This window comes from Vanacampus margaritifer, chromosome 11 (genome assembly GCF_051991255.1).
Source record: "Vanacampus margaritifer isolate UIUO_Vmar chromosome 11, RoL_Vmar_1.0, whole genome shotgun sequence".
Classification (NCBI taxonomy): domain Eukaryota; kingdom Metazoa; phylum Chordata; class Actinopteri; order Syngnathiformes; family Syngnathidae; genus Vanacampus; species Vanacampus margaritifer.
In genome coordinates this window covers 12,607,578-12,621,095 of record NC_135442.1, presented here as the reverse complement: position 1 = coordinate 12,621,095, position 13,518 = coordinate 12,607,578, and the positions used below count along the sequence as shown (strand labels likewise).

Genomic DNA, 13,518 nt, shown 5'->3' with positions numbered 1-13,518 from the left:
CAGAAGATGGATGGATGGTTAATTGCTCAGGGGAGAATTTACATAAAGTGTGTGTGTGTGAGGGGGGACATATATTATTGTAAATTTTTGCCGATTTAAAGATCAAATCTGGGCTCTGTCCTTCCTGGCTGGAGTTTGCATGTACTCCCTGTGCCTGCGTAGATTTTCTCTGGGTACTGCATTTTCCTCACACATTCCAAAAAAAAACATGCATTATAGGTTAATTAAACACTGAATGGTCCCTATAGTTAAGAGTGTGAATGATTATTTGTCTCTTTGTGCACTGTGATTGGCTGGCAACCGGTTTAGGGTGTACCCCGCCTACTATCCGAAGCCAGCTGGGATAGGCTCCCCCGTCTCGTCAAGCCTGATCATGCCCACCTATGTTTGCCTGCCCTTCCTCGTGTGTCAACCAATCAGTGCCCTCAGCTACTTGTATCCTGCCCAGGTGTGTGTCGTTATGTCATTAGTGTGTCTGTATATAGTCTCTCGTCTCCCCTCGGTCTGCGTTGATTGTTCCTCTGGTCATGCTGTTGAGTTGTCGTCGTCGTCGTCCCACCATCACACGGTTTACCTTGCTTGTTTTTTTTAACCTTGTTTTCTTGCCCAACCAGAACCTTGTTTCTTTCCTTTTTTTGTTTCATTAAACATTCGTTTTGAACGTCACTGCTGCCTCCTCGTTCTGCTTCGCCTCATTTGGGTCCACCTCCAAGCCACATCGTGACATATTCAAAATAGTATTAATTTCCAACATACACTTGATAAAAATAGAACAAAAGATTTAATTAATAAGATAATGTCAACCGGTCCCACATTTGAATTTGAGCAATGAGTAAATTTCCGTAAAAGTTTTAAATTTGCTATTACTTCATATAGTTGTGTTGAGTTTGCTTAGTGCTATTATGCCAAATATTATGTTGGACTAATTAATGAATCATATTGAATTCACAAAACGTCATTACATTTATTAAACATCATTATGTTGTATTTTGAGTTTTATTTAATTTAACGATCATCATTATGTCAAATGTATTTAACACTATTTTGTTCCAACAACTAAAATCCATCCATCAATCCATCCCACTTATCTTCATTAGGGTCGCAGGGGTGCTGAAGCCTAACCCAAAAGTCTTTGGGCGGTAGGTGAACCCTGAACTGGTCGCCAGCCAATCGCAGGTCACACATAGGACAAACATTCACACTCACATCTATGGACTGTTAGAGGATAAGCTTTTTCCTCCGCGTGTTCATTTAATTTCGGGTAGTGAGAAAGTTGGTTATCTGAATACAGGCTGGAGATCGATGAACAGTTCCTTCAAAGCTTTTATTTCTACAGAATATTCTGGGCACAAGTGAGTTACAGACAATGGCTGTAGCATCTCACAAGTGCGAAGTTACAGAGGACTTACAACATTCTTATATCATCTTGAAGGGCGGTACCACAAAGTTTCCAGTAAACAGTTAGGAAGTTAACCGGACGTGCACGATAACATTCAAGGACCCTATCCAGACACAGAACAAAGCCCATTTGATGAATAGAGGAAGTTATTCAATCATGACTACACCTGGCAGGGATAGCGATAACACTCACAAGGATATATCCGCAGATCAAAGCTCTACTGAGGAAATGAGGAAATTAAAACAGTTATGACTAAATCTGGGCAGAAGACACACTTCAGGACTTACATTTTTTTTTTTAAGAAACTAGTAAAATTTACTCAAAAACTCTCCTTGTAAAATGTACTTTTTTACCCTATTTATGGGTGAAATAGCTCTCTCTCCTAGTTTCCCCCCCCCCCCCAAGTATATATCACTCCCCATTTTAAAAGTGTGTCTGTGCCTGTCCGACTGAAAATTGGCGAAAAATCTCCTGACCGCTCTCCTCTTGTCGAGTGTTAAGCGGTGGGCATGTGACAGGTGGATGGAAAATGCGCCGACACAAATTTAATTAAATTAGTATAATAATTATACTTATAATTAGAGTTATAATGCACCAAATTTATACAGCACTTTTTTTTAGGCACTCACTCTTTTTGGATACATCATTCATGCACTCTCACATTCACACTCACAGCTGCCCTGGGGCCGTAATGGAACACAAATTTTTATTATTAAAAGAGCATTGATTCAATATTTTCAGCATAAATACATTACACATGAATACTACATCAATGTTCCATTTTCTTGAGTGTAGGGTGGTGTGAAAGATCTTTTTGCATACTGCAGACATATATCAGTTGTCACTTCATTTGCCTGGAAACACACACATACACACACACACACACACACACACGTCGCGCTTCACTGACAGGTGTACCGACACCAAATGGGATAAGAAATTAACATTGGCATTTAAACGCAACAATTAACGTGAGGAGCTACAGATAAAAGCTCGCTAGAGAGGAAAAAGCAAAACATTGACTTTTGTTTGTTTTTGCCTCATACAAGATGCATTCAGAACCACCAGCAAAAGTAGGACATTTGAAACTCAGATGCCCCCCCAGAATAATTAAACATAATGCCAACAAGCATGCAAACAATGTGGGCTTTACAATGTTTGCATATATAATTTTAAGAGTCAATAGTAATAATCTTTATTTTATTTTATGGCTCTCCCCGTGGAGGCAGTCCCTTAAGGCCTAGATACACCAATCCGACGTCGGCCAAATGTGACCGACGTCGGATTGGTATATATAGGTCTTAACTGACAAGCTGGACCTTGGACTCAGGTTACTTCCTTGTTATCATACTGCAGTGACGGCAGGTAATCAACACAATCCAGCCATGCCTCTAAATGCTTGGAAATATGTGCTCATTATTCTCACCTTGTTCGGGATCATCATCTTGCTGTACAACATCACCATTGGGGAGGTGAGAGACATTTATTCCATCGTATTTTACATGCTTGAGTTGTTGTCATTAGTTTACATAGGCTGGCAGAATTTGTGAGATGTGTACCATTATAAAGACAATGGATCAGGCAAAGCACATTTATTTGATAAAAAAAAAAAAAAAGAGCCCGTGCTCGTGTGTGAGCAGAGAAATTCCGACTAGATATAGTCGGACTCTCTTCCACACACGGCGTGGGCTCTGGTACCAATCCGCTCGAGAGGGGCTGGACTCTCTTCCACTCTGGAGTTGCCCACGGTGAGAGGCGCAGAACAGGTGTGGTCATACTGATTGCCCCTGACGGTTCCTGACTGTTGTTTGTGCATTTGGACCAAACAGCAGTTCAGAGTACCCACCCTTTTTGGAGTCCTTGCTGGAGAGCGCTCCCTTTGGGGACTCTCTTGTTCTGCTGGGGGACTTCAACGCTCACGTGGGCAATGACAGTGAGACCTGGAGGGGCGTGATTGGGAGGAACGGCCCTCCCGATCAGAACCCGAGTGGTGTTTCGTTATTGGACTTCTGTGCTCATCACGGATTGTCTATAACAAACACCATGTTCAAACATACTAGTGTCCATATGTGCACTTGGCACCAGGACACCCTAGGCCGCAGTTCAATGATCGACTTCGTAGTCATGTGATCGGATTTGCGGGCGCATGTTTTGGACACTCGGGTGAAGAGAGGGTCAGAGCTGTCAACTGATCATCACCTGGAGGTGAGTTGGCTGTGATGGTAGGGGAAAATGCTTGTCAGACCTGGCAGACCAGAACGTATTGTGAGGGTTTGCTGGGAACGTCTGGCGGAATCCCCTGTCAGAAAGTGTTTCAATGCCCACCTCCGGCAGAACTTCTCCCTTGTTCCGGGGGAGGCGGGGGACATTGAGTCCGAGTGGGCCATGTTTCGCGCCTCCAAGGTTGAGGCAACCAATCGGATCTGTAGCCGTAAGATGGTCGGTGCCTGTCGCGGCGACAATCCTCGAAGGGGATGCCGTAAAGCTGCTGAAGAAGGAGTCCTATCGGGCCTTTTTGACCCTGTGTATTTCTAGGCGCAGCAGTGGTGTTGAGGGGGTCCAGTTTGGTGGCCTGGCATTGCATCTCTGCTTTTTACAGATCATGTGGTGCTGTTGGCTTTATCAAGCTGTGATCTCCAACTCTCACTGTAGCGGTTCGCAGCCCAGTGTAAAGCGGTTGGGATGAAGATCAGCACCTCCAAATCCGAGACCATGGTCCCTCAGTCGGAAAAGGGTGGCGTGCCCTTTCCGGGTCGGGGATAAGATCCTGCCCCAAGTGGAAGAAGGAGTTCAAGTATCTTGGGGTCTTGTTCACGAGTGAGGGCAGGATGGAGCGGGAGATCGACAGGCGGATCGGTGCAGCGTCTGCAGTGATGCGGACTCTGTATCGGGCCGTTGTGGTGAAGAAGGAGCTGAGTCGAAAGGCGAAGCTCTCTATTTACTGGTCAATCTACAGTCCTACTCTCACCTATGTTCACGAGCTGTGGGTCGTGACCGAAAGAACAAGATCCCGGATACAAGCCGCCAAAATGAATTTTCTCCGCAGGGTGTCCTGGCTCTCCCTTAGAGATAGGGTGAGAAACTTGGTCATCCGGGAGGGACTCGGAGTAGAACCGCTACTCCTCCGCATTGAGAGGAGCCAGTTGAGGTGGCTCGGGCATCTGGTTCGGATGCCGCTTGGACGCCTCCCTGGAGAGGTGTTTCGGGCATGGCCCATCGGCGGGAAGCCCCGGGGACGACCCAGGACACGCTGGAGAAACTATGTCTCTCGGCTAGCCTACGAACGCCTTGCGATCCCGCTGGAGGAGCTGGTTGAAGTGGCTGGGGAGAGGGAATTCTGGGCTTCCCTGCTAAAGCTGCTGCTCCCGCTACTCGTCTTCGGATAAGCGGCAGAAGATGGATGGATAATTGCTCAGGGGTTAAGTAATGCATTCTTAAATGTTATTTGAAGAACTGGTTAAGGTAGATTTGTCACATGTGGATGGGGCAGTTACTACATACTATAGCTTGATGGAATGATAGAAAATGCTTGAAATTTTGGGCACATTAATGTGATTTCACCATCATTTTCTAAGTTAGTGGTATGATTTTGGATTTGACTGTATTATAATGGGATAATGTAAAAAATGTATTAAATATTGCAAAAGAGTGTCAGTTCAAATGTAACATCCTAAAGCATATCTTGTCATCTCCTCAGAGCTGGAAGTACGATCTAGTGCCACCACCGTACAAGGTCCAGAACCAAAACCTCACGACATTTTACCCCAAGCGCACCATCTGTCTCCATCAGGGCCAGCCACTGTACCTTGAGGAAGAATTGGAGGAACGCAATTTATTGAACACCATCGCCTGGCCGCAGCCGCCTTCTGGCTCTGCACCACCCAACCTGTCCCAGACGAGCAACCCGGCCCACAGCCTGTTTACAATTATATCCTCCCGAAGCAACCACAGTTGGCATGTGGGCGACCAGCTTGAAGTGCAGGTCCAAATGCGTGACTACAAGGGCCGACCGAAGCGCTATGGCGGCGATTTTCTGCTGGCTCGGTTGCATTCCCCAAAGTTAAGGGCAGGTGTGGCCGGGCAGGTGTTGGACCACGAAAATGGACTTTATTCCGTTCGATTCCCGTTACTGTGGGCGGGCTCGGCTCAGGTAAATGTCCTGATGGTACACTCTAGCGAGGCCATCGCCGTGCTGCGGCGGCTGAGGGACAAACGACCTGATCGGGTGTACTTCTCCAGCATCTTTCGCCGGGGCAATTATTCCGAGAAGACGGTGTGCAACATGTGCCTGCCGCCAGAAAAGGGGCCACTGTGCAACTACACAGACCCTAACTCTGGCGATCAGTGGTATTGCTACAAGCCCAAATTGCTCGGCTGCAACACTAGATACAAGCACGCCATGGGAGGATACATGAAAAACGTCATCACCAAAAACGAAGCTTTACTCTTTAAGAGGTTTGTGCAATCAATGAGTGATTAAAGAGATTTCAAGCAGAACAAGATGTTGAACAAAAATCACACTATTTTGTAAAGTTATAAATTAATAGGCAACCAATTTTCAGTCTAAACAGAGACTGTTGATGTATATACTATAACATTTTGAACATTCCTGTGTATGCCTCAACTGCCATTGATTGTGATCTTATTGTGCCTGTTTCTGTTGCATCTATTCAAACTCACTACTTTGATTTCTTTGTTGTCAGTGGCACGAATGTCAAAGTTCCCATCCGAGCTTCCACAACAGATACAATCAACGTGTTGCCTTCCTTGAATGGTACTACAAAACTTCAGACTAATGATTCTCACTTTTTGATGTGTTGGTAATTTATTCACATCATTGTGTTGGTCAATTTAGAAAGCAGCAGTCAAAAACCGGATTCCGTCACGCTGGCGACATCTGGGTACTACTACCAGGACTTGTGGAGGCCATTGGGAGACGTCCCCATGTCGCACTTTGACAAAGCGAATGCCATTACTCAGTGTTTGACCAACAAGTTGGTTTACATGTACGGCGACTCCACCATGCGGCAGTGGTTCGAGTATCTCCTCAGTGTGCTTCCAGGTCAGCACTTCCATGTCATAGCATTGTGCAGGATTGGCAAAAGTGGCAAATCCAGGTCCAGAAAGTTAAAAAAAGAACAAAAAAACCCTGCCACAGTTTGGCTTTAGGCCCAGATGCTAGCTAGCGAGCTCCCTAGCTAGCTCCCCAGGTACTCGTTTACTTGCATTGGAGCTAGCTAGCTAGCTAGCACAAGGGGTTAAAGCCAAACTGTGGCAGGGTTTTTACTTTGTGGACCTGAATTTGCCACCTCTGCAGATTGGTGGTGGACAGTGGTGTATAAAGTATTCAATGCCTGTACTTAAAGGGATATTCAGTGATCCCTAGTGCCATCTAGTGGCATTAGAAGCACGCAGGAGCACACACACTACGGTGGCTCAGAGAGACCGCATTTCTCAAGCCTATCACCAATTTTTATTTTGTGTAAGCGACTTGGCAGCCATTGTGAAGCCCGGCGAGCGACGCCAAAAGACCGAGTGAGGTGGAATTAGCCAGAGCAGCTAACAAGAGCGGATAGCAGGAGTTAATTGGAGCCATAGGCTGGAGTGGCAACAAGAGCGGCTAGCGGAAGGAGCTAGTAAAAAAAAAAAAAAAAAAAAAAAAAGCTAGTAAAAGCTTGCAAGAGCAAAGCAGAAAGTGACAAGCGACGGGCCCGAATCACAGGACGTTAGTGATGACCACCTGCAGGCCCAAGCTGTGGAAGGTAAGCTGCGGTCAACCCATTGGGTCCGACACTCGATGCAATACCACCCGGGCGAACTATTTGCGAAGTTGTCCTTTGGGCATCCGTAGCAGGAAGATAGCAGTGAAACATCTCAGCTCTAGTGCGACTACAGCCATGTAATATAACTAGTGACCACTAGACCTACGATTATATATTTAAGTGAGTACAGATACATGTGTAAAAACTTAAAACTGGTAAAAGTAGAAAAAGAGAATAAAGATTTAGCTCATTTATATAACAATGTACTCTTACTGTATATTACTGTTTGTTCTGGAAATTTTGGGAGTTTGTCCCTGTGAGTCGACAGAGTGCATCAAGCAAACAATGTCTTCCTCGCCTCACTTCACATAAAAGCCTGAACGTAGCCCAATATAGTCTTTCAACACTGCTGAGGTTTAAATTGCTTGATTTAAATCTGCCCTGCAGCCTTAAAAAAAATCAACCTTGAGAATCCAAAGAAGTCGGGACCCTTTATGGCGGTGGGTAGCACCCACAATATTCTGCTCAACTACCGCTTCCACGGCCCACCCATCCGCATCCAGCCCGTCATGATCAGCGAGCTGCACTACATCGCCAACGAGCTGGACAGCCTGACCGGCGGTCCCAACACGGTGGTGACAATTGGCATCTGGGCTCACTTCGGCACCTTCCCCGTGCAGGTGTACATACAGCGCCTCCGGCACATCCGCAAGGCGGTGGTGCGACTCCTGGACCGGGCCCCGGGGACGGTGGTGGTGGTCCGTACGGCCAATCCTCAGGCCTTGAAAGGGAACATCAGCCTGTTCAACAGTGACTGGTTGACGCTGCAGCAGGACGTCGTGCTGCGCGCCATGTTCAAGGATCTCAACGTTATTTTGGTGGACGCTTGGCAGATGTGCTTGGCGCACCGTCTACCACACATCTTGCACCCACCTAGGCCCATTGTCAAGACTATGGTAGACATGATGTTGTCCTACATTTGCCGTAATGGGAACAGAAACAAGTTGAAAGCATGAAAGGGAGAAAGAGTATTAGATGCCTACAGTTGCCTAATTAGTGACAATTTCACTGTCTTCATTTAGTGTTTTTTACGACCTCTGGAGCAACTATTTTTGTATTTCTACAGCTCAGCATTTATCACTGTCTACAAATGTGACGTTTATAATGATTTTTGTTTTATTTTCAAATAAAAGCTACAAAAGCTTTCCTATTTTCGAAATCAGTGACATGTATTTAATTTTTTAACATGATTGTCCTCTTTTTTAAAGTGACCTTTTTGTCCAATTAATTATTAAATCAATAATTGTTAATTATTAAATCAACAATAAATTGACTCAAATTTAATATTTAAATTAATTTTGTATCAGAACCTCGAAGCACCACATCTATTTTTAAATGAGTTTTATCAGGACAACAGATGAGAACTCGTTGAATCAGTCATTAAAATGAAGGCTGTACCCTTTTTACGCTGTTGTGAGTTCTTTGTTCAGCTTATAGATTACTATAAATTGATGAAACACACACAGTCATTTTCAGTATAATCAAAGAAAAACAGGAAAGGAGACATGGGACCCACATTTAAACTCATTTAACATTTAACCTAACCACATTGGTTTAACCCAATTCGAGGCACCAATTTGTACAGTCTGGTTAATATCTGCGAAGTTGCACTTACAAATGGTCTGGTGTTGGTCCGAGACGCGGAAAGCCTGGATTGGGGGGTCGCCAAGCCCGTTCTTTGGAAAAGAAGATGAAGAGGGAGAGAAAGAGAAAGAGAGTCCGGCTGGGCAGCTGAGCCTCATGGCGGGGGAAGGTCGACCTGTTGGCTGCGGAGAGGCCTTTTCGATTGTTGATAAAGGGGCACCCCAAAATATGATGGAGCACCTGCCTGTACTTGATAAGCATTAGGTTAGAAAATCTGTCCTAACACATCCATCGACAATTATAATATTTATAGAATATATATATAATTTCAGTTAATTTAGTTGTTTCTTTTACCTGTTGTAATTTACAGTATGTTGTGATTTTTTTTTTGTCACATGGGGGGGGACTAGCATATTCTAGATGAGGTTTATAATTTTTTCATAATTTAATTGTTTTGCGTTCCATACAGTGACAATGAATGAATGAGTTCAATATAGAAAATAAACCAATAAAAATAATAATAATAAACTTTCATCCTATTGAAGTTAAAGCCACACTTGATAATACCAAAACCGTACCTTAAGCCTTCTGATCATTTTTTGTTGTTTTACCTCTGTTTACCATAAATGACACCTCATGGCTGTAGGGCGAGCCGTGAAGCTAAAAACCTTCTTATCCTTGTGCACAGAATTGATTTAGACAAGTAAAACAGTCGTTATTTCCCCTCGCAGCTGTATCGCACCCACTTACATTTGTTATTGAACCGCTCAAGCGTGTCTTCCTCTTGCAGGCCAAGCAGACGATTGACTTTGGATGCTGACGATGAAACTTGAGTGTTTCTCCGAGTGCGGCTGGCCGTCACAGTTCAGCGCACATGGCTTCATCGCTTTGAGGCCTGCAAGAGATTTTGGCAGCGTGACTCTCACCAGGATGACAAACATGTAAGAGCTTGATGAACTGCACATGGAAAGGAAAGCGCGAGAGGAAGTGGATGAAGACGCGTGCAATCACATTTCCTGTTTAAATACAGCAGGTAATGCAGTTAATGCCAAAAAGACATCAGACCAGATCAGCAATTAAAGAAAAATAGGCAAAGTAAATCCGGATAAAAAAAAAAAAAAAGCATGATTATTTGTTGCCTGAAACAAATGTGAATGTAATATGCACAGCTTTTTCCTCTCCTTTTGTATTTTTTTTTTTTTTTTAGATATAAGCTGACTTTGCGCTAGTCTTGACACACTTATTAAGCAGAAGAAATACACTTGCTGTTTTTTTCCTCTCCATGAGTGAACATTTTTCTCACATTTTAATGAGTTAATTAAAAATGATGTAATTTAAAATTCCAAATCGTGATGTGAGCACTTTGCCTCTCAATCAGCGTCATGAATATTTTGTAAAGGCAAACCTTGTATTGACTCTCATTATGTTGTGCAAACGTACTTAATGTTTGTGATCATTTTCCATGTCTCGAATAAGAGGCAGTGCTGTCTTAAAGGTCACAGTTACAGTAAATGCTAATGTTTTGTTTACATACATTCTTTCCAGTGACATTCATCTAGTAAAGGTTGCTGTTTGCATGCTTTAAGCTAACAAAGGTGTGTTTAGTCACCCTATACACAAAAGCCAAAACACATGAGTCACCGTGGCATCAACGCAGGAGCACATGTTCTGCAAAAAGGCCCCTTTAACAATATTAGAATTTTTGTGGTTGTATCGTATTGTATCGTATTGTATCATCATTAATAATTTCAGTAACGTTTTAGTTTGGTGATGCATTGTGAGTTTTTTCTAATGTAAAAAAGCCTATGTGTTTGGCTCAATAATTAGTTGGCAAACATATTGTATGGTAGGCCCACCCCTGCACAGTTTCCCTGCCTCAGAGTTGAGATACTCTGGGTTCATACAGTGCCTTGCAAAAGTATTAGCCCCCCTTGAACTTGTTGACGTTTTGCCACATTTCAGGCTTCAAACATAAAGATATGATTTTCGTGTGTTTGTGTGTGTGAAGAATAAACAAGTGGGACTTTATACGTGGGATTTTATACTTAAAAAAAAAAAGTGAAGTGTGCGTGAAAGTATTTACTCCCTTTTCTCTCAGTGCAGCCAAGTGATTCCTGCTGATTTCTGAATGATCCAATATTGAACTAAATGACCGATGATGATAGGTAGAATCTAGCTATGCATAATCTAGTCATGGGGTCAGCAACCTTTCCTGTAAAAAGAGCAATTTTAGGTCAAATAAATTAGTAAAAATCTCTCTGGGGCTGCAAAACATTTGAATATTGTCAGGAAGGAAACTTCATTTTTCATGTATTTTAGACTTTTCTGCCTTTCTGTCAAATTTCTGACATTTTTGTCAATGTTATGGACATAATATTGTCATTTTCTGTCTCCTACATTTTTGGGGGGCATATTATAACATTTTTATTGCCTTTTTTGAAATCAATTCTCTGATATTTTTAGCAATATTGTGGACATTTTATACACATTTTCTGCTTTTCCTTTTTGGACATTTTAGGGTCACTTGTTGGACATTTTTGTCATTTCTTTATTATTTATTTTTTCTACCTTTGCGTCGCTCTTTTTCAGATTTTTTTTTAATCCTGATATTTTTGAAATATTTAATGATTAATTTAATTGAATATTTTAACTAAAAATTAAAAATACATATGCTAAAAAAAACCCCATATTTTTTAAGATCCACTGGGAGCCACAGGAGATGGTCACAGGTTGCACACCCCTGATCTAGTCTCAGTATAAATGCACCAGCTCTGTGATGGCCTCATGGATCTGTTAAAAAAAAAAAAAGCAATCAGCATCACAAACACCAAGGAACACACAAGGCAGGGCCGGGATAATGTGTGTGTAAGTTTTCAAATGGCCACAAGATGTCCCTACAGCAAACATTTCATATTCTCCTAGAAGCTAAGTCTGAATGTGTTATGGGAAAACTGTGCGCCACTTTTCTACATGATAGCCTCCGATCGGCAGCTGTGCTCGCATGCAACCGATCTCCTTTGGGCGGGTCACCCGTGTGTCTTTCATGTTGTACAGTATGACACAATAAGTGTGAAACATACCAGCGAGGACACAAACAAATCCCACGTGGTGAGCGTATAGCTCAGAGCAAAACACATGATCCCTCGCCATCCACTATGCGGTGCCGGCGCGAGTGTTGTTAAAACATGCAGTCATAAACAGCACATTTGTTGTAAATCTTGAACAGTGCCGCAAACGCTCTGCCGGCTTCCCATCATGCCCTCCCTGACAAGGAGGGCTAACTCTTGGCATGCTTGCATAAAAGTTGCATGCTAATATGAAGCAGATGCACAGTTGCTGCAGGATAGATGGCACATGCGAGATATTTGACTTCCAGATGTGTGCCAGCTCGTGTTTGCCTTTGATGCGCTAGCTTTTTTTTTTGTGTGTGTGTGTGAGCATCCTCCAACTTAGTTCACATTAAAAAAACGGCAGCAGTCAAGCAAAGGGGATTCTGCACTAGCCTTAGGCCTCATGTGGTTTGAATTGTCCAGGGAAAAACACATTCGCACAAAAAAATAATAACCACCACTGGATACTAAGAATGGGAAATAGACATATGTGTAAGCGTGTTGTGTGCTGATTAACCCTCACTATAAAGCTTGCATTTTATTTTGTGGGATAGGCTACTATCAAACTCACTGGTCCCTTATTCCCCTAACGGGATTTGGAAAGTCTAGTTACTGTGGTGTACTGTCTGCCCATGTCTCGACAGCTGTTGTGTGTATGTCTACAGACTACAGTAGTGGTCTGCAACCTGCGGCTCTGGAGTCACATGCGGCTCTCTCCAGTGACTCCCTGTTGATCTAAAAAAAAAAAAAAGATTATTATTATTTGCATATTTATTTATTTTTTTAAGATAAATTAATAATTAAATTAAACATGAATAATTAAATATTTAAAACTGTCAGATGGTGACTGTTTTAAGTTGTCAGAAAAAAAGAGACTAAAGCTAGATTAAAAAGTTTTTTAAATTGCCTAAAAATGTTTAAAAACTGACGATAAAATGTCCAAAACGGAAAAGAAAAAGCTGAAAATCACCATGAAATGTCAAAAAGCCAAATATGTCAGAGAATTGAATAAAAAAGGCAAAAAGGAAAACATTCAAAAAGTAACCATCAAATGTCCAAAACAAAAGAGGAAAGGCAGAAAATTACCATAAAATGTCTTTGGAAGTGCAAATAAGTCAGAATTTTTTTTTTTAAGGCAGAAAAGAAAACATTCAAAAAGTAACTATAACATTTCCACAAACAAAAGAAAAAAACTCCAGACAGATTTGTTTGTTTGTTATTTATTTGGCCTAAAATGACTCTTTTGACAGTAAAGGTTGCTGACCCTTGGTCTACAGTACCGCTATATACACCAGTGTCCATATAGTTATTGGTTATTCAGAATAGTAGAAAATATTTTTTTTCCCAATAGAACAAGTAAGCTTTGCTGTCCTGTACTACTGGCCCTGAGGAGTGAATGTTCAGTGCATCAATGAAGACATGAATGTAACACTCTGGACAATTCAGGTATTTTACACATATGGCCTGTCTTGCTCAAATAATAACCGTGTACTGTACATCCAACAGAATGGCATCCCGCACTAGTGCCACTTCCAAATTCTGTCACCTCCAATCTTCTGGGCTCGGTCTAACGTCTCCCGGGAAGGAGAGCGCCGCCATGCTC

At 42.6% G+C, this 13,518-nt stretch overlaps 1 protein-coding gene across 1 annotated transcript; it reads left to right on the top strand.

Annotated features, from left to right (window-relative positions):
* The first annotated feature begins 2,736 nt into the window (after positions 1–2,736).
* LOC144060516 (NXPE family member 3-like) lies at positions 2,737–8,380 on the top strand. The gene is made up of 5 exons (XM_077580147.1): positions 2,737–2,871; positions 5,097–5,854; positions 6,103–6,173; positions 6,255–6,461; positions 7,609–8,380. Exons 1-5 carry the CDS (start codon positions 2,785–2,787, stop codon positions 8,175–8,177), a joined length of 1,692 nt encoding a protein of 563 aa, XP_077436273.1. The 5' UTR covers positions 2,737–2,784; the 3' UTR covers positions 8,178–8,380.
* The last annotated feature ends 5,138 nt before the right edge of the window (positions 8,381–13,518 follow it).

Bases quoted from the DNA above. Each gene is read 5' to 3' on its own strand.
- LOC144060516 (XM_077580147.1), top strand. From the start codon at position 2,785: ATGCCTCTAAATGCTTGGAAATATGTGCTCATTATTCTCACCTTGTTC. The intron at 2,872-5,096 runs GTGAGAGACATT...TCATCTCCTCAG, and splicing joins ACAACATCACCATTGGGGAG to AGCTGGAAGTACGATCTAGT. The intron at 6,174-6,254 runs GTACTACAAAAC...TGGTCAATTTAG, and splicing joins CGTGTTGCCTTCCTTGAATG to AAAGCAGCAGTCAAAAACCG.